Consider the following 22,816-nt stretch of genomic DNA (forward strand, 5'->3'; position numbering starts at 1 on the left):
AAAAAAAAAAAAAAAAAAAAAAAAAAAAAAAAAAAAACACCACCTCCAAAAAGAACTCCAGAAAAGTTTGTGCTTTCCGCATTCGACGTTTTCTCATCGACTGCTGCAGGGCGGGCTCGGGACACCCGTGAGAAAAGCAAGGGGAGAAGGGGAACTGCTCCGGGAGAGTGACCCCTCCGGGACCTCCGTCCCGCGCCTGGCGCTCTGTGTGCCACCGGCACCGTGCGGGGGTCGGGGCTGGGTGAGGCCGTGCGGTCCCACACGTGCCCGCAGAAAGTGTCCCCTCCCCGCGGGGCGGCCGGGCCGGGCCGAGCCGGGCCGTGTCTGCGCGCCGCCCCGCCGGCGCTGCCGGGGGAGTGGTTTCCCCGCGCTGGCGGCGGCGGGGCCGGTCTGCGGGCGGGGAGGTGCCGCGGCGGCGGTGCCAGCGCCCGGTCCGGGAGGATGCGGACGCGCTGACGGAGCTGCCGGCTCCCCTTTGCCGCCGTGCATGGGCGGCGGGCGGCTGCCGCCTGCCTCGCCTCGCCTGCCGCGCCGGTGAGCCGGGCCGGGGGTCTCCGCCGGGCTCGGGGGGTGCGGAGAGGGGGAGAGCTGCCACCTGTGAGTGCCCCGCTCGCAGCCCCGCGGCGGCCGGGTGGAGCTCCTCGGGACCCGTGGCGGAGCCGGCGACCGGAGCTGGGCGGAGGGGCGGCGGGTCGGGTGTGTGCAGGTCCGTGCTGTGCGGATCAGCGCCGTGCGGGTCAGTGCCGAGCCGGTCAGTGCCGTGCGTGTCTGTGCGATGCTGGTCAGTGCCGTGAGGATCGGGTCGGGTCGGTGCCGTGTGTGGGTCGGGTGTGTGCAGGTCTGTGTGGTGCGGGTCGAGTCAGTACCGTGCGGATCAGTGCGGTGCGGCTCGGGTCCGTGCGGGGCACGGGAGCCTCGGAGCGCGGTGCCGCGGGTTGGAGCGCTGCGGGGCCGTGCGGGGAGCGCGGAGCGGGGAGAAGCGCTCCGGTCCCACGGCCGGCTGCGGGGTAACGGGGGAAGAGGGAGAGGCGCGCCTCTGCCGCCGTTTGTTTCTCCACATGCACATTTGTTCGAGTAAAGGGTGTTACGGAGAATTCACTGAGAAAAAGGGTTCTCGTTTACAAAAACACCACCCAACTCGTTCGGCAGCCGAAAGGGCTGTGTGAAGGAATTCTGATGAATGAGCACAGCGCTGAGGGAGTTGTTGGCTTGTGGGCTGCGATCGCCTCAGCTATTTGTTTATGCCTTTTTTTTTCCAAGACAACTTTTGAGGCGAGGAAGCGACTAACAAAGCACAAGTTTAAGACGATGATTTTGCTTGCAGCCGAGCTGAAGCGAGCACTGAAATCCTGCGTTTCCCATCAGGTAGCAAATACCGCACATACGATTACTTTTAGAGAATGAAAGAACCTACTTTGCTCTGTAAATGAGGACTATGTTTCACTCAGAGCAAGGGGTGAGAGTATTTTCCATCTGCCAAATGAACATACCACAGAAATTTTCTTTTCATCTGGGACAGAGCCGTGTTTGTGCATCTCTGAATATGGCTACAGTCGTGGAGGGGAGTCGGGTTAGCCTGGTCATAGCATTAACTCTTCCAAGCACAATAAGCAACACACAGAGAGAAATTTGTTTCCATTAGTCTTTTCCTGACTGAGATCTTTACTACTGGCAGTACAGCAATGAAGCACCTCAGGCTACGGGTTCACATCTTACTGAAGGATCCAGGGTTGGTGTTCACACCTGCCCTGCAGCCTGCCTGGCTCACAGCACAATGCCTCCTTATGAGTAGCCTGTGAAGGAAGGTGAAGCAGGGAAATTCTGCCTACGCACAGCTAGGCTCAAGCCAGTGTTTTCCTTCTCTTAGTTTTAATGAGCAACAATTTTTTTGCCCAGAAAAGAATCCAGCTTACAGCTCAGGATTTCGATAATTAATACACCATTTAAAAAACATGTTTTCAGAGTCAACATTATGATTACAAAGAGAAAACAAGCAAACAGGGAATAACTTGACCCGGTTTTGTCGCTTTCCCATTCTAGCCTGACAGTTTGTCAATCAGGTGGAATTTCCTCCAGCGTCTTTGGTACGTTGCTTTAGCAGAAGAAATAATGTGCAAATATCGTTACTACTTTCTCTCCCTTCTCATAATGATCTCTTTGTATTAAGCAACAGGCTTTTGCATAGATCAGGTACCAACCCCAGAGTGTCACAGGCTCTCTCTCATTTCTGAAATTATTGAATCCTGAGTTGTTCTCTCTCTCTGTTTTCTGAAATTATGCCGCTGTATTTGAGCCCATTTAACCGTTTCTGTTTAGAAGTTGGTCAGAGAAGCCTTGATCCTATGCCATTCAAGGCAGGAAGAGCTCTGCCAGGACTTCAAGGAGACCAGTATCTGCCTCAGCAACAGCCCTTCCTTTTGCTTCTTAAACATGCACATTCTTTGGAAAATTCTGTAAAATAATCAATTTCCTGAATTTTCAGTCTTCAAGGGAAGGCTTTATTGCAAACCCGAGGAAAGCTGCCAACCAATAACATCCAGCTAGAATGAAGTAGACTGATTAATACCAACAGGTCCTTAAAATCTCATTGCAGTCTTTGTCCCTCTTTGATTGCAAGTCCTCAGGGTCTGGGACCACCTCTCCTTCATGGTTTGGAGAGAGCATGACCGGTCCCTGCAGTGCAGATGCCAGTGCTGGAAGAAGCTGTGGTCCAGCAGGATAATCCCCTTCTCTCATCAGTGTGCCTTGATTGATCCCGAAGTGTTCTACTCCCTAGTGCCCATGTCCCCATAGGACTAGGAGAAAATAGTCCAAGTCCAGCTTTTCTGTTGAGACCACTGAGCTTATGTAAGATGTAACCTGAATTTTCAGCTGAGTTCAGTCTCTGACATGCACACACATAAACTGCCTCTGTCAAATACTTAGTAGACCTCTAGATTCAGGGGGTGAATGTTAATTGGTTGGCAGGAAGACTCACAGTCTTGTTAATGCATATCTGCTTTCAGTGTTAATGACTCATTAAAAAAAAGGCACGCTGAATTTTTTGGTTTTTAGTGATTTCTTCATTTTAGATATGTGTTGTCCTCACTCTCCATCTTCCCCATTCTTACTGTGGTAGGACATAGTGTTCTCATATCCTCCATCTTGGGCTAGAGCAGCTTCCCATGCTTGGAAATTCAATTGAGGTGACGGAATTTTAATTTGTGGACAAAACCAGCTGCATCTCTGGTGTTAGGTTGTGATATCATGACACCTGTGGTTGTGCTGTTAATTGCCAAGGAATATTAATAGCCACTTTATTGTCTTTATTCTCTTAGGAGTCTCTGGTGGGTTTTTGTTTGCTTATTTTTTATAAAATCTTACCACTTTTGCTTTCTTTGCCTTACCAAATTTTCTGCTAAATGCTCAATATTACATCAGGTTATAACACTGATAGCGCTGTATTCTAATTTTCCCAAAGTTACAAGGAAATAACTAATTTGTCTTTTAAGTAAATACTTTTCTATCTGACTGCACCTAACCTCTTACCCTACTGTGTTGCCTAGAAATGAGCCCAGTGATAGACTATCCAGAGTATTCTTTCACGGTGCCAAAAAGACATCAAACATTTTGCAACCCATTTCCCATGACATTTCTATCTGAGAATCATGTACTCTATGTTGATGCTCTAAGATGTTTTTCCCCCACTCCCTTGCTTGAATTCAGAACTATCCAAAAATACCTAGGGAATGGTAGAAAGAATCACAGGAAGCCAATTTTAATCTGTCACTGATTCCCATGGGTACTGCAAGGTGAGGGGCAATCGTGGCGTGAAATATTAGGGATGAGAGAATCATCATCTTCCAGCAGATCCCAGAAACAAAACCATTTCTTTCGAAAAGCCTTTAGTAAGGGTTGCTCTGAGTTAAAAGGAACAATACAGTTATTTGTAAGATGCTGGCTTCGTAAGGCTATGGGAAATAAAAGCCTATGCAAAATCACTCTACTCAACACAGGCATTTCTGATCCCAAAAGCAAGTTCTCAGATGAGAGTATTTGCACAGCAAGTAGCAGAAGAGATACCTCTAAAACATTTAACAGCTTGTTGAGGCTTATCTCTAATTTTGATGGGGTGTTTTCCTAATGAGTTCCTCTCACATCAATTAGCTGCTGAATCTGATGTTAAAAAAATAAATCCAAACTTTCTCTTGGCACACAGTTCCATGAGGGCTCTGTGGAGATTTCCACGGTATCGAGGTCTACCAGCTTTCAGAGGAGCTGGCTTAGTCATTCTTCCCATCTGCTCTACTTCTTCCTCCCTCCGCTGCTCTACACATGTTTCCTGGCTGGCTGCTCCCCGTCCCTATCTCCAAGCATCCTGTCTGGCTGCCCCCCACCCCCGTCCTGCCCTACCTATCCCTTGTGGCATCTTCCACGAGGAAGCTCAGGTAGTTTAGTGCTGAGATCAAAGAGATGAAATAAATGAGTTGCTTTAAAGCAGCCAGGGGAAAAGAAAAAGCAAAAGGAAGAATCCACCAAGGAAACACCCATAGTAAGCAGCATAGCAAAAATAATTTGAAAAAACTTTGAGTCGAATCATCCCCAAATCATGAGTTTGCTTTAAAAATTGTGATAGGTAAACACAGGAACACTTTAGTTCTTTTTACTTATTCTTTGACCATTTGTGAATCTAGTTTTTAGCTCCTTTTTGCCAAGAGGGCCAGCAGGAACTTGGGCAGCTACCGCAAACTGGAGGTTGAGGTTTCTATGTAGCCATGGCGCTCCAGGATCCTGGGATGTCAGAAGAACAGTGGTTCCCCAGTGGCTGATAGTGCAACACCAGGAGTCGAGGAGGCTGAGTTAGAGTCATCTGCCAGCACTGGCCCTTTCCAAGCCTGTGTTTTGTAGGGTTGGAAGTCCACAGATGAGTGTCTGAGAAATTCCCGAGGGTGATACTTACCCCAGTAGTTTCTTTGGAGTAGGAACAGTAAAAACTGCAGCTTGCCACAAAGTTAGCGGTGAGAAGCAGCACGGTCTGGAAATAGCAGCCTCCTACCCCTTTTCTCTCTCCCAAACTACGTGCTGTGTCTTATGCTGAAATGCCTCAGCTCCTCCACTTTGAGAGCCGTTTCATCTCCCTGCTTCCTGAGAGAGATCGACATCTTCTGTGGAGCACACGCTGCTGAGGAGAGGAAGGCAGCTTTGGCCTGCGGAGAGCAGAACTCAAGTACTGCGTGGGTGGTCGAAGACAAGAGCTTCTGAAATGAGGGAACAGAACAGATCTCTAATCTCCAGACTCTGACACATATCGCACTTTTCTCAGTTGCTTAGGAAAGAGATTTGCATCCAAAAAGAAGTGGGAGGTTTAAATAGGAGTTCATGCATTTATCTTCTGCGGTCCATGCGGTGATTTACATTTTGCTAGTCCCATGGAATCCACAACACTTCATGAAGTGCATTCATTACAAATGTGCAGCCAGGGGAAACAAAGACTCTGTCCAAGTAGCTACCTGCAGTATCCAAAAGCTGAACTCAGGTGCAGTCAAGGAAAAAAGGCTGTGGGGTGTCACTGATGTAAGTGCTTGTTTTGGATTGTACTGAGATGCTGAAGTCACTGTCCCACCCTTGGTAGAGTACTGGGCATGGTCCTGCCTGTGGATGGCCCAGGCCACCTGTGTGGATCTCAGATATAGTTCCATCCTCCTAGGACTAACAAAAGACTGAGATGTGGAAGAATTGGATCTACTGAAGCACCTGGCCATGAAAAACTCCAACTGGCATTCCTTGCAGGGATATGCATCTTCTTGTACCATGTGAGCAGCCCTTTCATGGCTTCATCCACCACCACAGTTGTAGCTCTGTCATGGAGTGCCCACTCCTCCACCTTGGCTGAATTGACAGCCTGCTCTGCTGCAGCAGAGTGGCCTGAATAAGGCACCCTTTCTTCTTCTGGGTGGAAAAACCTCCTTTGACCTGTTTGTTTATTGGGACTTGCTGAGCAAGGTTTCCTGTGACCCATCGAAATTTTCCACTCTGCAAAATGCAAGCAGCGGACCATTGCTTCTCCCACCTCTCGCCATTCTTATGCACTGCCTGTCCCAATTTTCCTTGTAATCAATAGCAGGGGTTTCTTTTTTAGCACACACAAAGGCTTGAGTCCTTGAATGAAGAAAAGTTTGCATTTATCCAGGGGCTGTGGTGGGGTGAGATGGGAGGTGGGGCCGGATGCCCAAGGCTGAGCTCCCGGTTTGTTTGCGGCGGTGTCTGAATCAGTGGGAGCCACGTGTGTGCTGCGATTGCACCCGGAGCTCCGTCCTGGCAGCACCAGGCTGAGCTGCAGAGCCACCTTGGGGGTGTCTATCCAGCACAATTTAAGTGCAGGGCTGGAAAAGCCCTTGGGATTGACCCATTGAAATAAGGAGGGGAGGGCTCCTGTTTCTGCTGTGCCAGAAAAATGATGGATTTGCAAGTGGAGCCGTGGTTCAAGGCCAGTTTCTGCCTCATATCTACACTTTGTTAGAAGGTACACCTTCAATGTGGTATTGTTAGGTTGTTATCATAATATTTCCATGAGTGCTCAGTGGGAAATGATTACTTTGGGAAGGGAAGAGGGTGTCCTGCAGTCCCTGCTAATCTAGCAGCAGCCCTGGCTTCCTGAGGTCAGGTCTCACTTTGCCACCCAGTTGTCTCCAGCACTGGGGCAGCTCAGGGAGAAGGGGTGATGTTCCAGAGTAGGAGGACTCTCTAAATAGAAGTGTCCTGATTTTGGAGGTGCTACTGCTTGTGGGAGAAAAGTTTGGGGCTCGGAGTCTCTGAGACGTGCTCCTTTATCAAGTGGGCTGCTAGGATTGCAGCCTGTGGCCCAGTTCCTGTTTCTGTTTTGCTCAATAAAGCACACTTGCTTTAAAAACATCTACTTTGCAATTCACAGTGGATTTATCCCAAGGAGAGGACTCTGCTACTGTGCCTGGTGGAGTCTTCTGCCCCCATGGAAAACAGACTCAGGAGAGACAGCCAGGCTGGGCTTCCTGTACACTGCAGCTGACCAGAGCTGCTGCTCAATATCCTGTGTCTGCTCTGGCACCAGATGCTCTCCTGTGGGTGGTGAGACCACCCCACTGGGACAGGCTGTGTCCTCAGGTTGTAGAAGCTCCAAAAATGCAGTTTGTTCCAGATGCTTTCCAAAGTGGGAGAGAAGCCCAGGGAGCACCTTTCAGTGCCTGGGCTTGTGACCCATGCCACCAGCACAGATGGAGATTCATCCCCTTATGTGAGCTGAGGGCCCTGGGTCTGGGCAAAGGAGCCACCACTGAAGTGTTCCTTGGTCTCACTAGTGAAAACTTGGGAAATCTCAGGACTTCCTTGTTTGATGCTGTGACTCCTAAGGAGGCAAGACATGACCAGCTCATTGGAGTAATACCTAAATTAATTGTTCGTTGCTGGGAGGTGTAGCCAGGCTCTGAAAGCCCAGGCGAGGTGTGGCCAAGGCAGTACCACTGGTCTTGGAGACTTGGGACTTGACTTGGTTCCTGTTAATGGCCATACAGCTGTGTTGGTGCTCCTGCAGCCTGAGAAGACGTTGGTTATCAAGCTGAGGCAAAGGAGGGCAAGTTGTTCTGGCAGCAGAAGATGGGTGGGTTGGAAGAGGATGGGTGGGTTGCATTGAGCAAATGGGCTCCAGGCTGGAAAGCAGCAAAGGTGGGTATCTCTTCTTCTCAAAGAAGAGATAACCAGCGAAAGGCTTTACTCTGGTAATTTCCATATGGTTTCCATTGCAGTATAAGCTCTTTGCATGGTCTCAGTAGCTGTGCCTTGTTTCTAAAAGATTAAGCAGTATCACAGAAGGAAGGGGTTTAGTTTATGTTTCCTCTGTTGTCGGCCACAGAAGGTAATCACATCTATTAGGCAGGTAAAGTATTTTCTCTTCAGAGAATAAATGGATTCTGGTAGTTCTCTACTGGAACTGGAAATGCTGAACTCTACAACAGTCTTGACTGGGAAGAAGATTTCTGGTTAAAAGTGTGGCTCTGATACTGGGAGAAGGGACATTTTCCATGCTGTGGTCCTGAAGTGATTTTTTTTTAATTACAGGTTTCAAGTAGCTGAGCAGCAGGGGCTGTCATCCCCTGTCCAGCACTGCATGCACCATAGGACAGAGTTGCCCAAAACACCACAGAGGGGGTTGGGCTCGGGTCAGTTAAATCCAGAAGTCCTTTGCTGGGACTGCAAAGCAATGGATGTGGGTTTAATTAATTCAGTACTGCATGGGTCCTTATATACCACTAACCAGTCATCTGAAGATAACTCTGAATAGAAAGTGGCCTGGCTTGTATTCCAACCAGTGGAATCCAACCATGTGGTGCCTGGTTCCTTATCTCTTACACCCTTTTGCCTCTCATTGGCGGTGTAATAATTACTCTGTGTAATAACTGTTCTTATTACATCCAGTCTTTTCTGAAGGAGACATTGAAGGTAGACAAATTCCAGCTGAATTTCCATAGGTTTAATAGCAGCAGCTTTGTAATGGGAAGTGGGATAAAAATCTTCTCCCCAGAGCAGTGGATAGCATGGTATCAGATGCTCCCTTGTTTTTATAAGAGACAAACATTGAGTGTAGTCATGAATTTTTAAGGGACAAAACCTGATGTTGGTTTGGTCATTGGTTAGGAAGGAGAATTGCCAGACAAGAATTAAACCTTCTGAATTGAATCCTAGGGATAGAGAAGTGATTTCCTGCTTCCCTAATTTTCAGTAAGCATGGCCTGTGGCATGAGAAGAAACTCCAGAATGCAATACACAATTTTTCCTCTGTCACTGTTTTTGAATAAAATCAGTGTGCAGTTAATCCAGTGTAATAAATCTTGGTGGGAAGGCTTCCAGAGCAGGTAGATTTGTTTAATCATTTGGGCTGGAATCCAAACCACTGGAGGATATAAAATATATGTACTAGTGCCATTCACTTCACTGAAAACACCGTTTTCCCATCCAAGGAAATAGCTGTGGCTGGCATGAATATATATTTGGAAAGCTGTAGAGCTAAACAAATTTCTCAGAAAATCATCTCTGGCCTAGATACTGACTATATTTACGCACTGTAAATCCTGAGGCTCGTCAGCTAAGGCTTTCTGACAGAGAAGTCATCAGAAATCAGTGATTCACACTTTGAAATGGTGGGATCCTCACCCCTGCTCAGCAGGCTCCCTGTCTTGATACCAGTCAACATATTACCTTCAAATTGGAGTAGATCTTTCAAAAAATCACTTCCCCTGTGACTTCCAAAAGAACTGTGCAGTAATGCAATGTTAGTGGATCCTTCTTTGAGCATATGTTGTCTTCTTTGTGTATTGATCAGTAGAACTGTCTCTCACTAAACAAACTGATCCTGCCAAATAAGGGAATACATTTTTTATTTTCCTATTTTCCAAATTTCAATACTATTTCTGTATGGGAGGATTTCAGAGTGTCCCAGTTTCAGCAGTTTTTGTGTAACTCACACTAAGGAATAAGGTTTAGCATCACAAAGAGTCAGATTGTGAGGTGTTTCAGTTAGCTTTAGGTGGCTTTGGTACATTAATTGCCTCAGTAATTCACAATGTGCTCTATGAAGATCAAATACCACCTCGCACAGAAAATTCACAGTGCGACTTTCTGCAGCAAGCTTTCAGCAGAACTCTTTCACACCAGTGCCTGCCAGTGCTGTCCCTCTGGTCACCAGCTCTGACTCTGCTGTGTTCTCTCTTCCAGGCACTTCTAGGATTTGACTGAGCTTGCACGACACTCCATCAGTGGTGCAGACGCCTGCAGCAAGGACAGCTTTTGGAAGTGGCACCGTTGATGTGATTGAAGGTAACGTGCTCTCTTCTGTCATTGCCCTGTGCTTGCTGCTTGTCCTGCACAGAGCCTCATGCTCTGGCTGGCGTCCCCTTTGCTGCCTGTCCTGGCTGGGATGGTGAGAGCAGGATCAGCCCTCAGCACACTGCATGTCTGAGAATCCCCCAGACTGATCCTTGCTTCAGGTAACGGCTCTTCCTAACCATGGCTCAGCTTGTCCCATAAAATGTCTTTGTACCCCTGTCCTTAAGGAAATACTTCCTTGCATCACGTGAACTGCCTATTTTCCATGAGTGCTGCACATTTTTGAATCCTGAAGCTGGTCTGCATTCAGATACTGTATTTTCCCCCATGAATTTCACAGGTCAGTTTTGCCCTCTGTTCAAAACCTAAAATAAAAGTGTGTGCATTGTTTCTGAGGCCTTTCCCATGGGAGGTGGTTTAGCACTTGTCAGGCTATATATTGCTCTGTATGTTACTGACCTTGTTAGTGCCATCACAAGCAGCAGAAAGTGATCTGTGCTTTTGCTCCTTGCCCCTGGAAAAAGATCAGCATAGTGTGGTCCTGGGACTGTAGCACTTTAGCACTGCATTTAAGATAATCTCTAAATGTAGTTTTCTCAAAGAACAGATTTCACCCCCCCCTTTGTGCTTAATTAAAGCTAGGGGAAGTAATGTATCTCTTAATTCAGTGACACAAGAATTTTAAGGTTCAGAGTAGATGACTCATCCACCAGAACAGAATTTATCCTTTGTTTGTAAATGCTATTTATTGCCTTGTTTTGCATCACTATGGCTACTGTATGTCATTGGTGATACCAGCACCTACCATACATAAAATGAATGCAAGACTGAATTAAAGAGCTGTAGTTCTTATAATTGTTTGTATCAGCTGCTTTTCTGTTGTATGTCAGTCAGTACATCTCATGTAAAAACAGAGCTAAAAGTGGCTTAATATTTTCCATCAACATTGGCTGAAAAGCAAAAAATTGTCCTGTGCATAAATCTTATCCCAGTTTGAAAAGCCCTAAGCAGCACCACCAAACCTGTTGTTCAGATTATATGGCTTTATGAACAACTCAGTGATGTCCTACAGGTGATTTTGAAGCTTCAGTGAACTGATTTGCAGTGACATTCTCAATTATTTTACATCTAGTTACATTTCCTGTTAAAGACCTAGTTAAGCTTGTTAGAAACATCACTGCTTTCACAGCCCATATAGATTCTTCTGCTTTCCTTCACTGTTTCAAAGTGAAGACTGGGAATAATTAATCTATTCCAGTTAAAGCCTAATTATTTTGGCAATTGCATCGCCCCATGTTCTATTCTGAAACACATCAAGTACAATCACTTCTGCTGTCCTATTCAATCAAAGACTTAAGTTGCACAGATTTTCTGAAATGGCCTGGGCTTCAACAGCTTGGGAGCTGATTCACTGAGGCATCTGCTGTAACACTGGCAGGACTGTCACCATTTTTCTACCCGAATCATTTGTCTTTGTCATTTACAAATAATCTGCAGGGTATAATGTGGTCTTAGGGAAGCACGGAGCCCATTATTGCTCAATAATAGAAATTCGTGAGGTTTTAACATCTTTGAGCTCATATGACACATTTGACAGTGCATGTGTGGATGTATATCTCTAATTTCCCATGGAATGAGGACAGAGAAATATTTAAACATTTGCAATGTATTGAATGGCTGCTAAAATAAACCAGCTAGCTATGAGTGACTGCAGGAATCTGCTGCTGGCTAGCAGGGACCAACCCCAGGACACACAGCAGTGGGCCATGGCATTTCGGTGGTTGCCAAGACTAAGACTTCATAAATCCTGACCCCACGCAAAGCCTCCAAGATTATTTCCATCTAGACACACACACTTTCTTATTTCCTTTTCCCTGCAACCCAGGACAGCTGGGCTTAGGGTGCTGAACCCCAAAAAAGGATGCCAAGAGAAAGATGTTCATCTTGGACATGCTCAGAGTGGTGGACCCAGTGCTCCTCCAGTCTCACAGCTGGCTCTGGAGCTCTTCCCAAAGAGCTGGGCTGGGAGAGCATGGTCCTGCTATTGCCTAGTGTGGGCATTCCCAGAGGGACAGCAGGAGGGGTGAAAAAGTCCCTCTGGGAACAAGGAAGAGACTGGGGCCAGAGTGGGGAAAAAAGGCAGGAATGGAATGAGCACCAGGGGTGATCAGAGGGAGGTGATATCAGAGGGAGTGCTACTTTCCTTTTGGTCCAAGGGCACATCCCTGTTCTTTTGAGCTGTCTAAGGTGGCAGGAACAGCTGGCAGAGCAGGACCCACAGTCAGCACTGCTGGGAGGCATCTCCCATTTCCAGGTCGCTGCTCCCTCAGTGCTGTTGTCCATAGGTGCCCAGTGGTATGGGCTGCTGGATGCTGCAGGAATAAAAGCATGTGTCCAGAAAACCGATGTGTTTTACTGATTGGGTGGTTTGTGCTGTCCCTGGGGAGTGGTGCAGGTCCAACCAAGGGCTGGGAGCTCAAAACCCTCTTCCTAGCAGGCAGAATCTGTCTCTTTTTTTCTGTGCCATGGCTCTGGGAGGATTCAGGCTGTGTAAGCTGCAGGGTGCTCAGACCAGGGGTTTGGTTTAGTCTTTTACTGGGCTTCAGAGCCTGGTTCAACTTTCCTGTTCTGTGCATGCACCGGGAAGTGTGTGAACTAATTCAGTGTTGGTTGGGTCCAAGGCTGACCCTTAGGGACTTTTCCCTATGCTGATGAATGTCTACAGACTTGGATCCTGGTCCACAGCTGAGCCCAAATGTCCCAAGGTTCTGCCATGCTTTTTCTTAAATGTGATGCAGTGGAAGTGAAAGTCTCTGCACTATAATGCTGCTCCATGCTACAGCTAATTAAAGTCATTGTGAAGGGTTTTGTAGTAATTGCAGATATTGTAAAATTTAGTTCTGTCCAGTAATTGGTAATGGAAGCCTGAAACAAGTTATCCTTAAGATGTTTTAGTTGGCATTTCTGAGAAGGTGCAGCCGTTACAAAGAAGGCTTTTGTGTGTGCAGCAGGACCAGAATTAATGGCAGCATTTAGTCGTGCCTAAAGGAGTGTTTGCTGTGGCAGGTGGCAGGGCAGCCTGATGGATGATGCCTGCATTCTGCCTGCTGCAGGAGGCTCCAGCAGCCACTAACTGCACTACCTGATGAATGCCAGCTAAAGAGAGTGAAAGCCCCGTGCCAAATCTCTCCAGGGCTGATGTATTAACATTTAAAATGAACATGGCCCCTTCAGCTCAGAGTGGCTCTGTTTGCCCCTACACACTTAATACGCATTCTGGAGATTTCAGGCATCCTTAGATTTTTCAGTGGAATGCTGTATTCATAAATAGCAGATGTGAGGAAAATCCATCCCAAGGCCGTGAGGACGTGCAGGTGCCCGGCCACGGGCTGGGCTGAGCTCTGCAGCGAGGGCTGCGCCGGCCCTGGCTCTGCTCTGGAATTTGCTGCCATGCCCGGCAGAACCGGGCCAGCTCCGCCACCAGCGCCGGTGCCCGCGGTGCCAAGGGGAACAGGGTGATGCTCAGTGGGCACATAGGCACCTTAGGTTCCTAAATCCTGATTTAAATGGTAGGTGCCAAACAGTCCCTGATGCATTTGGAAGTCCCACTCAACACCTCTCCAAACACTCAGGGGAGTAAAGACTGCTGAAAATCTGGTTCTTAGACACCAATACAGCTGGTGTGTCTGGAATTAACAGCTTAAAAAGAAGTGCTGGCTCATGACTAAATGGAAGAGACATCTGGAAGAGCAAATATTGAAGACGTTACGAAGAATCAGAATAAGAATTTAATTCAAGGCTGATATTTCCACCAGTTACTTTTTTTGGTCAACAGATGCAATTTCTGAGCTCATATATCAGTAATAAACTGATTGGTGACAAATTTGGAGAACTCCAGTTTCCAGCTGATGCCTCTGGGACTCTGTAGGGGTCCTCTCTGCTGTTCCAGGGGCAGCTGGGGTCGATGCCCTGCTCAGCATCACAACATGCAGCAGTAACAGTTAGCTTGGAGGCCAAGGAAATATTTTTTGGACAGTTCAGGAAGGACAGTGTAACACAATTATTTTAAGCAATATGAAAAGCCAATAATTTTTGTTAAATTAACTGTGGGACCAAAGCTCAGAGCTGAGGTGTCCCTTTCTCTTTTAATATTCACAGCATGACAGAGGTGATGAGCACCCGAGAGCCAGTGATGGAGGAATTCGCGCTCAGCCAGACTCCTGAGGAGGAAGGAGGCCCCTCAAGCCAGGTAACTCCAGCAGAACTGAGAAGTGTCCAGAGTTGTTTGTCAAAAGCAATTTAAAGCAGCCAGTAACTTTTCTTAGGGTGGGTGTTGAATTGCAGAGCACTGCTGCCAGAAGAACAAGCCCTGCAATACCTGTTTGATCCTACATAGGTTCTATTATTAAAAGTTAAGAGCTGGGCTGAAGTGTTTAGTGGGGTGCCAGGTCTGCAGGGCACAGTGACAGCAATGCCCAGATCCTGCAGGGATGCAGGCACAGAGGCTGTTTGTCACCAAGAGTTCAGATCTGAGCGATGGAGACATCCAGCCAGTACTGTGCCAAGCTTTTACACAGCCGCCCTTGAAATGAACTGAGTTTCCTTAGGCTCAGGGGGAGCTCCCTTTTTAGAACAGAGACCATTTGAAATGATTGGCTAATTCACAGAAATGGCTGTGGCATCACAGCAGCACCACTGGTCAGGGCCATTTGCTGGCAGGTGCAAGAGCATTTTCTGTCCCCAGGCAGTTCCACACACCCACTCAAGCACCCACCCGTGCTGCTCGTTGCAGCAGGAGGGATCACGATGTCCCAGGCCCCCCTTGTGGCAGCCCCCACATCACACTTTGTGCTCCGTGGGTGTGCTCATGACTGTCACTACCAGGGACAAACCACATAATGTGTCCTGGTGGACCTGAGCTGCCTCTCAACACAATGTGTAACATTGGAAGCAGACTCAGAGAGCTACTCTAGGAGCAGCCTCTTGCAGGTGAAAATCTAGCATTTGGAGGCCAGGGAAGTCAGAACAGAAATTTGCAAATTCCTTTTGGATCACTTGTTTATGTGGTGAAAGGCTTTGTGCATTTAAAGAGCACACGGGCTTTGCTGTTCCTCAGAGGCTGCACAGGATGGATGCTGCTCACTCAAGGAGCATGTTTTCAATATTTTTCCTCTTCTTCACCAAGTTCCATGTTTTCAGTGTTGTATTAGTGTATGCTGCCCAAACTCTGTCCCAGCCCTGACTTCACCTGTGTATGCAGGGCTGTTCTATGCTGTCTCTGATCATATGCCCCAGAGTTTTCCCCCAGCTCCTTTACCTTTCCACTCTGGGAGAAAGTGTTACCATCCACATTTTAGTGATAGCCACCTGAGGCAAAAAAACCCAAAACCATCAAACAGAAATGAGATGTAGCACAAACTCAGTGACTCAGTGGGAAAGCTAGGTTCCTTCCAGCAACTTCCAAGCACTCTGTCCAGGAGACTGGTCCTTCTCTTCCTGCAGTCTCCTGCCCACTCATCACACGCTCCAGCTTCTGCAGAAAAACACAGCAAGGCCCAATAGGCAGCTCTGCTTCCTGCCAGTCCTGACTCATTCCTGGAGGGACACGGTAAATACTGGGCTCTGGTGGAAAAAAAAATTATGTGGTTGATGTGAGAAAAGACCATATGAGAATGACACAAACAAAAATAGCCACAGCTGAGGCCACACAGGTGCCTTTCCTAAATTTTCTTGCAGCTGTAATAATCATTTCTCAGCCCGTTTTTAGATCTCTCCATGTCATTTCCTTGGGCTTCAGAAAGCAGATGAAAAAGCAGAATTTTTGTTGTATTGCATCGCCCATCCAGGGGTTGCCAGCAGGCTTGGGGATGGGGTGGCTGTCATGCAGCCCTCTGCCACCCCAGCAGGCTGCAGAACAGCTGGAGAGGAGGTCACTGTCACCTGCCTGTGCAGCCATGGGAGAAAATGAAGCAATTTGCCCACAATTTTATGGTTATTTTCTGCCAGTGGGGCCGTGAGGCTGAGGGAGCTGGGCTCCACTGTGGGTCTGCAGAGGAGGGCACTGCTGCTCAGCAGGTCTGTGGTCCTGTCCTACCCAAGGGGACCTTGTCTCATATTTGGTTTCCAGTCAAGACAGCTGCCATGGAAATGTCTTTCCAAATTCTGAACAGCTCAGGAGAAGTCTGTGTCATGGGAGGTTGGGCAGCTCTTTTCTAATAGACAGCATAAGCAGTATTGCTTGGTCAGGATGAGTTATAAGCTGTGGGTGCAGCTCAGGGTGGTGTCAGAAATATTTGCCTTCAATGATTCACTTGGTCTAATTGTACTGAAGGCACTTTCTCACAAAATAATTTTTTTTCCCTAATTGTTTCTCATAACACTAATGTGCAACATTTCTCACCTTTGTATAGATTTGCAAGAAGTATTGAATTCCTGTGACACTACCATGGGGAGCAAGGGTATGAGGATGAGGGTTATTGTCCTTCCCCATCTTCAGAAGTCAGATATGGGCAGCACAGCAATGTTAAAAACGTGCTTGCTGCTTCCTAGATGCACAGCCTTTCCCGAGGTCTTGCTTCCCCTTGCCAGCTGTGATGCCAAGTGGGACAGCTAAACCCTCTGCTCTTAGGGAGTACAGCTGCTGAGACAGAGGAAGGTTGCAGAAGCCATGGAGCAAACACTTCCAGTGGGTTATGATACCCCCAGACCCCTGTCAGTGTCCTGTATTTCTGCCTGTGCTCACAGCCAGTGCTGAGGCTGGCTCACACAACCAGCAGGGCTTGATCAAGCAGAGACCCTGCTTCAGTGGTGAACCTGTTGCAGATGTGTGGGGAGGCTCCCACCAGCCCTCAGCAAGCCTGTGGCAGCCTCTGAAGTTAAACTGGGATCGTTCTTGCTCTCAAGTCCTGGTTTAGTCCCTTCACATGCATCTTGATTTTATTGTTAGGAATGAAACACAATGAAATGAAATAAAAATAAAACTCAGCTAGCATGGAGAGATTTGTAGCTTGTTAGTGCAGGTATATGGAAGTTGGAGGATCCAGGAGAAAATGTTTCAGTGAAGCAACAACAGAGTTTCTTATGGTAATGTCCTGGAGGAGCTGGAATGATTTTTCCTCCAAAAAAACCCCAAAACAATCCACCAGAAAAAAAATTATTCAAACGTATCCTGAGAGATTTAAGTGATCCAGCTATGTTGAAAACAGGAAGGCACTTTTACGTGTTACAATATCCTTCATTAAAAAACCCTAGTTCAACCTCAAGCTCTAACCACTGTGTAGTGTTTGATCTGCAGCTTCAATGTGACAAATCAAAATAAATAGCTGGCATGGTCCTCTGTGTAAAGATGTTCTCTGGGGCTACCTGTTTTGCATGAATGCATCATAAAATAGTGTTTCACATTGCAGAAAATAGCTCTGCATAGTGGTGGCTTCTTAATAAACAATCACTGCAAGAAAACGTGAATATCATATCAGAGCAAAAGGACAGCAGCCATTTAGCCTTACAGCAATGACCTTGGTGTCCCAAAACCCCACCAGAACTGAAACACAAGTGTTTGGCAGCATAACAAATTTCCTCTGAGTCTCCATTTTCACCGCTCGTGTCGGATCACACAAGGCAATCATCTCCTCAACACACCGGCAAGCAGAGTGGGTTCTTTGCTCAGGAAGGGACAGCACGTGCAGGGGGGAGTGTGCTGAGACCTACAGCCTCTCTGCACCATGCTCAGCCAGAAGCTGGGTTCAGCTGGTTTTGAAATCCTCCCTGTGCAGGGCTGTTGATCTGCACCAGTTGGAAGAGGATTTTTTTAATGGATATGTGAGTGCATGTCAGATGTAGAAAGGACATACTCTGCTTGCTCTGAATATACATCCCTGCACAAAGCTTTCATGTACATCCCCCAAATGTCTTCCCAGGCTTTCCCAGACTCACGTGAGAAGTACCCCAAGCTGTCCAAAAGGCTGCCTTCGATCGTGGTGGAGCCCACCGAGTCTGGGGAGGTAGAGAGCGGGGAGCTGCGCTGGCCTCCTGAGGACCTCAAGTCAGCGGAGGACAAAGGTCTTCATGGTGACCAAAGAGTCTGCGTCCAGCAACAGCAGCAGCAGATGGATCTGGAAGGTCTGAATGAGTAATTTTCATCCTTGTTCCCCATAGGAAAATAGGTGTTTTAGACAGTGCTGTGCGCTGAAGTTAACAATGAGACAAACACTTGAAGGTGCCCAGAAAACATCTGTGCTGGAGGAGTCCTGTGGACTGAAAATTTGGTTATAGCTTTTGAGGAGTGATGTTTTCATCTGCATCAGTCACTCACTTGGCCAACAGGCAGCCAGTGCACTTCACGTTAGCAGGTCACTCTGGGGAGCAGTAATCCTGGTCAGTAGCATGTATCTATCCCTGTCTCCTAGCCTAGAAGTGAAGTGTTTGCCAGCTGCACATTTTCAAAGCATCCTGGTGTGCCAGGAGTGTGTCAGTGCAGCAGGAACTCACAAATACATACCCCTGACTAGAAGTGTCACTGTGGGGCAAATACAGGTAAAGATAAGACATTGGTAAGTGTAGCTTGCACAGGAAGTGCTCCAGTGAGAAACTGGCCTATTTGTTTCCTTTTTTTTCATCTCAGTGCTGTCCTTTTCTCTTATAGAGTGACCTGGTTTCCATTTCAGTGCACCAGCACTTGCCACACAAACGCCCAGACACAGCAGCCAGGACAGGGTGCAAGATGCACCTTCTTTTCCCTTCAAAGGGGTGATGACAAAAGGTCTTGAAGTGTAAAATCATCTACTATTCCAGTTGGCATTTCTGGGTGGTGACAACCACCAGTTTGATCATTCAAGAGTAAATATGAGCCAAATCTATTTCCTGGCTTCCAGGTTATATATTGTGGTTTCTCTGTTGGTTTTGTACCTTGATTTAGACTCATTGTGTCTTCAGGCCTGATAGCTTAAGCAGATTTCCAGGACTGGGTAGCCTTCTCATGACTGTGGCTGTCCATAGTGATCACATCATCTCACTGGTATCTTACCTGAGGTCTCGCGTTCCCCGTAAAGTCAGACTGTGATGCACTCAGAATTCCTCACTCCAGGTTTAACTACTGGTTTGCAAGCAGAGAAGATTTCTTGTATCAGGTCTGATCACCCTAACAGATTAACTGCCAGGTAGAGCAGGTAATCAAACAAAGGCTGCACCTGTATGGGGAAATAAATGCTGATGAGCTGTTTCTTTGCAGATACTTTAGCACACCCAGCTCAAGACGTGGAAGACAGTACAGATACTCTGGAAAGCAGAACTGAAGAGAATGAGTAGGAACTCCATGGCCTCAGAAGTGAAACTTCGTTGTGAATGTTGTTGGAAAGCTAACACACTCTGAAGACATGTCAAAGTAATCTGTATTTAAATTTGCAAGGGTTTTATTTAGTTAGTACCTGGTAAGAAGCATCTGGGCTTTAGAACTGTTCTTCTAACATTTTGATTTTCAGGCTGGGGTTCATATTATTTGTTTAATTTCCCCTTGGGAAACAATGGGATGTGTTAGGAAATACAAGGCTGTCAAGGAAAAGATGCTCCTAATTTTAGTTAGTGCATTTCATTGGTTTTATCTTTTTCAAGAAAGGCTGCTTTCAGGCATCAACATCAGGACAAAGGGGTTGCGTTTCTACAGGAGGAATGTCTTAAATCTAAAAACTTTCTTTTTTTAGCCATTTAAAACTAGCACTGTGATATTACGGACAATAGATGTAATATAACGTCACCAGTTGATTTTGTAACTTTTGTATAGAGACGCAAGGGCAAGGTTTGCCTCCAGGCTGCCGCCCTGGGGCAGCCCAGAGCAGTTCTCTCCCTTTGGCTAACCTGTGCATCTTTGGACGAACCAGCCTTTCTTTAGCTGCCTTTTCAGCAAGGCTGATGCCTTTTGGAAGCGCTTTCTGCTGTACCTTAACGAAGCGACGAGCTGGTCGCTGGTGTTTGTGGCGTGAGGCTGTGTGTGGTGGGCTTGGTGGGGTGGATCGTGCTGTTCGTGCGCTCTTCAGGCCAGGTGCAGCCCTGGCGTGCACTTCTCACCCTTAAAGCTGGTGAAATGGCTCCTGCTTCCCCCAGGGCTGGCTTTGTCCCACCTCGTTAACAGAGATTGTTGTGACATTGCTTCTTTGGTATGTTTGGTGTATAACGTAGGTGCAGGGCACAGCTGCTCCTCCCTTGCCCTGAGCTGGGTGGTGGTGGGGGGTAGGTGGCAGGAGCTCCACAGCACATCCCAAACCTGTGCTCCGTTTTGCCTGGCTCCAGGTTTCGCCTGAGCCACCTGCAGTAGGAGGGGCGTGGTGGCAGGACAAATGCCTGCCTCCCTCCTGGCCAAGCTGGCACTGCTGCCAGGAACACGTGTGCCAAGGGGTGCCCTCCTCACCTGCGGCACAGCCCCCTCAGCTTTGGAGGCACCGTCACCTCCTGGCGCCCAGAGCCCATGGTGGGACAAGCTGTCTCTGGACACCTCTGCCCTCCAGTGGATTTTCCTTGGGAATTTGGGGGTCATTTTGACACGAGTGAATCCCTTCCTGCACAGGGACCTCCCAGAGACTCCCTCCACTGTGCCAGGAGAAGCACCAGTCTCAGCCCAGAACACGACCCGTTGGATGGGCTGGTGGGGGTGGATACTGCCTGTACTCAGAAGGGTTTGATTGTCAGTGATGAGTGTCCTGGAAGCTGCAAAGATGGCTTTTTCCATCTCTGTAGGGCTGGATGGGGTCTGTACTTCCAATTAATGTTGCATCCAGAAGAAGCTGCTCACTGTAGGTGGAGTGAAATAGTAGGATTTCTTCCAGCATTAACTCCTAAGTTGACTTCCAAGTGCTTTCTTTTCTCCAGTAATAATTTTCACTAACAACAACTTTTAATTGTGTGATGGTTGATAAAATTTACTGGCCAGATGTATTAATAAGTTTTTACCTTCTTAGCAACCAAATTTAATATATTTACTTACAAAGACTTCTGTGCAATGAATGTTTATTACAAAGGAAAGAGACTATTTTACTTCAAAGCAACATTAATTTATGTACAAAACTATAGCTCATTATTTGGGGTGTTTGGGATCTAGGACCCTTTTTATAAGCAGTGTAGTACAGTATAATGTGATACTTAAGTTAAACTTTGCTCTCTCAATCTATATAACAGTCTGTTTTGCGTTCTTGATGTAGACTTTCTTGCCTACACTGTTAGGATTACTTTGTTGGGTGAGTGGGATTCTGGTCAGAGCACCGAATTTCACCAGAGTAACTGAAGGTTTCAAGAGCACTTCCTAAATCTGGCTGCTGTCCCTGTCACCCCCTTCAGTGGTGACAGTTTTCTGGTAAAGCCAACAAAGCCAACAAAGCTGGAACCACGTGTTGGCACAGGAGCAGGGAGGGGAGGGGGTCCCCAGCTCGGACCCACCGTGGCAGGAGGAAGAGCTGTGCTGGCGAGGCAGCCAGGCTGATGGGAGGTGCTCTTTAAATGCTGCTTTTGCATCCACTGTCAAGAAGTTTTACAAAGCTCTGGGGAGAAAACAACAGCAGTGACGACATATTTTTAGCTGTGTGATTTCCTTCCAATCTGCATCTGCCCAGCTCTGTGAGGAATGACGTTAGATGTATCACTTAATTTGCTTTTTGCTTTATAAAAGGAAAAACAGTTGTTTGAAACACTTCCCCCAATTTTCTGTGCTCTCTATCTGCTTTCAGACGCTCCCTCCCTTCCTGCTCTGGATGGCCCTTATCCTATTTCCACCTGAGGTCAATGGCACTTCCCTAAATATGTTTCCCAAAGAAACAACTAAATTCTACATACACCCTGAAAAAAACGCGCCACGCAAGCACCACTACTTTTTTTTATCATTGTACTTAAAGCTGCAGCTGGTATAGAACTCCCAGATTTCCTTCTTCCAGCCTAATTACTCCTCTCTTTCCTTTCCCCTCTTTTGCACTGCTCCCCTGAAGTATTTTACCTGAAGCAAATGGTTGCTTCAAACTAAAGCTTTCTCCTAAAGATGTGTGGCCTCAGTTTAAGAACCGTGCAAAGCCAAACTCCTCCTCCCATTTTTATTTTTCTGACCATGGGCCAGAGGCCCTAAAACAGGAAAGCAAGATAGAGAGAAAATTGTTTTATACAAACAAACCCTATTTATTCAACTTGCAGGTCTATGATTGTCCACTTACTTTGTCTGTGTGCAAGTGTTGTCTCTCTAATAAACTCAATAGTTGTTTTGTATTTTTTTTCTGGATTAAAAGCTTTGTAGAAACTAAAAAGAAAAAAAAAGACATTCAGTCATATTTTTCTAGTCTAGCTTGTAGAATATTTAATGTAGTGCAGAAAGGAAGTTTTATGGAGTAAGACATTGTTGAACTTTGCTCTATTTCAGTTCTTTCTAATTTTGTAAAATGCCACCTGTACATAATACTCGACTAATGTATGTCCTGTAGATGTATTACACCATTTAGCCTATTAAATGCCTATACTGAACTGATTGGAAGAAGCAGTGTATCCATAGTGTCTTTGTTTAAACATGGAAGCGGTTATAGGTGGTTGTGCATGTCCTACCACTAATACAGGGAATAAAGCCCACTGTAGGGCTGCCTTTGCTCCACGGCGTGCAAATCCTCACCCAGGCCCTCCAAACCACATGTTCCTGCACAGATAAATTCAGATTTACATCAGTGGCAGCTGCCGTAGCCATCTCTTCTTCGACCCCTTCCTTGACCAGGCAGCTCAACACTCCCTGCTTCTGTTTGAGGCTTTGCTCTCTGCCCTGCTCACCCCGCTGGTGCCCTGCCCTGCTGTGCTACCAGCGAGCCCGTTGGCTCATCTTCTTCACCTTTCTATGCTATGCACATTTTTAATGTTTTCTGGAAAGGCAGTTGTGGAGCCCAGCAGGAACTCACATTACTGGAAACCTACACCATGTGCAAAGAGAGAAGGGTCATGTAGCAGAGAAGATGAGAGGCAGAGATAGTCTGCC

The 22,816-nt window shown here is 47.0% G+C and overlaps 1 protein-coding gene across 5 annotated transcripts; it reads left to right on the plus strand.

The window, feature by feature from the left end:
• The first annotated feature begins 362 nt into the window (after positions 1-362).
• Positions 363-22,330, plus strand: LBHD2 (LBH domain containing 2). Of its 5 annotated transcripts, none has more exons than XM_041476259.1 (5): positions 363-534; positions 9,724-9,825; positions 13,993-14,083; positions 17,751-17,952; positions 19,061-22,330. In XM_041476259.1, exons 3-5 carry the CDS (start codon positions 13,994-13,996, stop codon positions 19,135-19,137), a joined length of 369 nt encoding a protein of 122 aa, XP_041332193.1. In that variant the 5' UTR covers positions 363-534; positions 9,724-9,825; position 13,993; the 3' UTR covers positions 19,138-22,330. The 5 variants fall into 5 exon arrangements, with proteins under 5 accessions (XP_041332193.1, XP_041332195.1, XP_041332194.1 ...); XM_041476261.1 differs by lacking the exon at positions 363-534 and adding an exon at positions 558-706; XM_041476260.1 differs by lacking the exon at positions 363-534 and adding an exon at positions 563-751.
• Positions 22,331-22,816: the final 486 nt, after the last annotated feature.

This window comes from Pyrgilauda ruficollis, unplaced genomic scaffold, assembly GCF_017590135.1.
Source record: "Pyrgilauda ruficollis isolate IOZ18807 unplaced genomic scaffold, ASM1759013v1 scaffold38, whole genome shotgun sequence".
In the NCBI taxonomy this organism is placed as follows: Eukaryota; Metazoa; Chordata; class Aves; order Passeriformes; family Passeridae; genus Pyrgilauda; species Pyrgilauda ruficollis.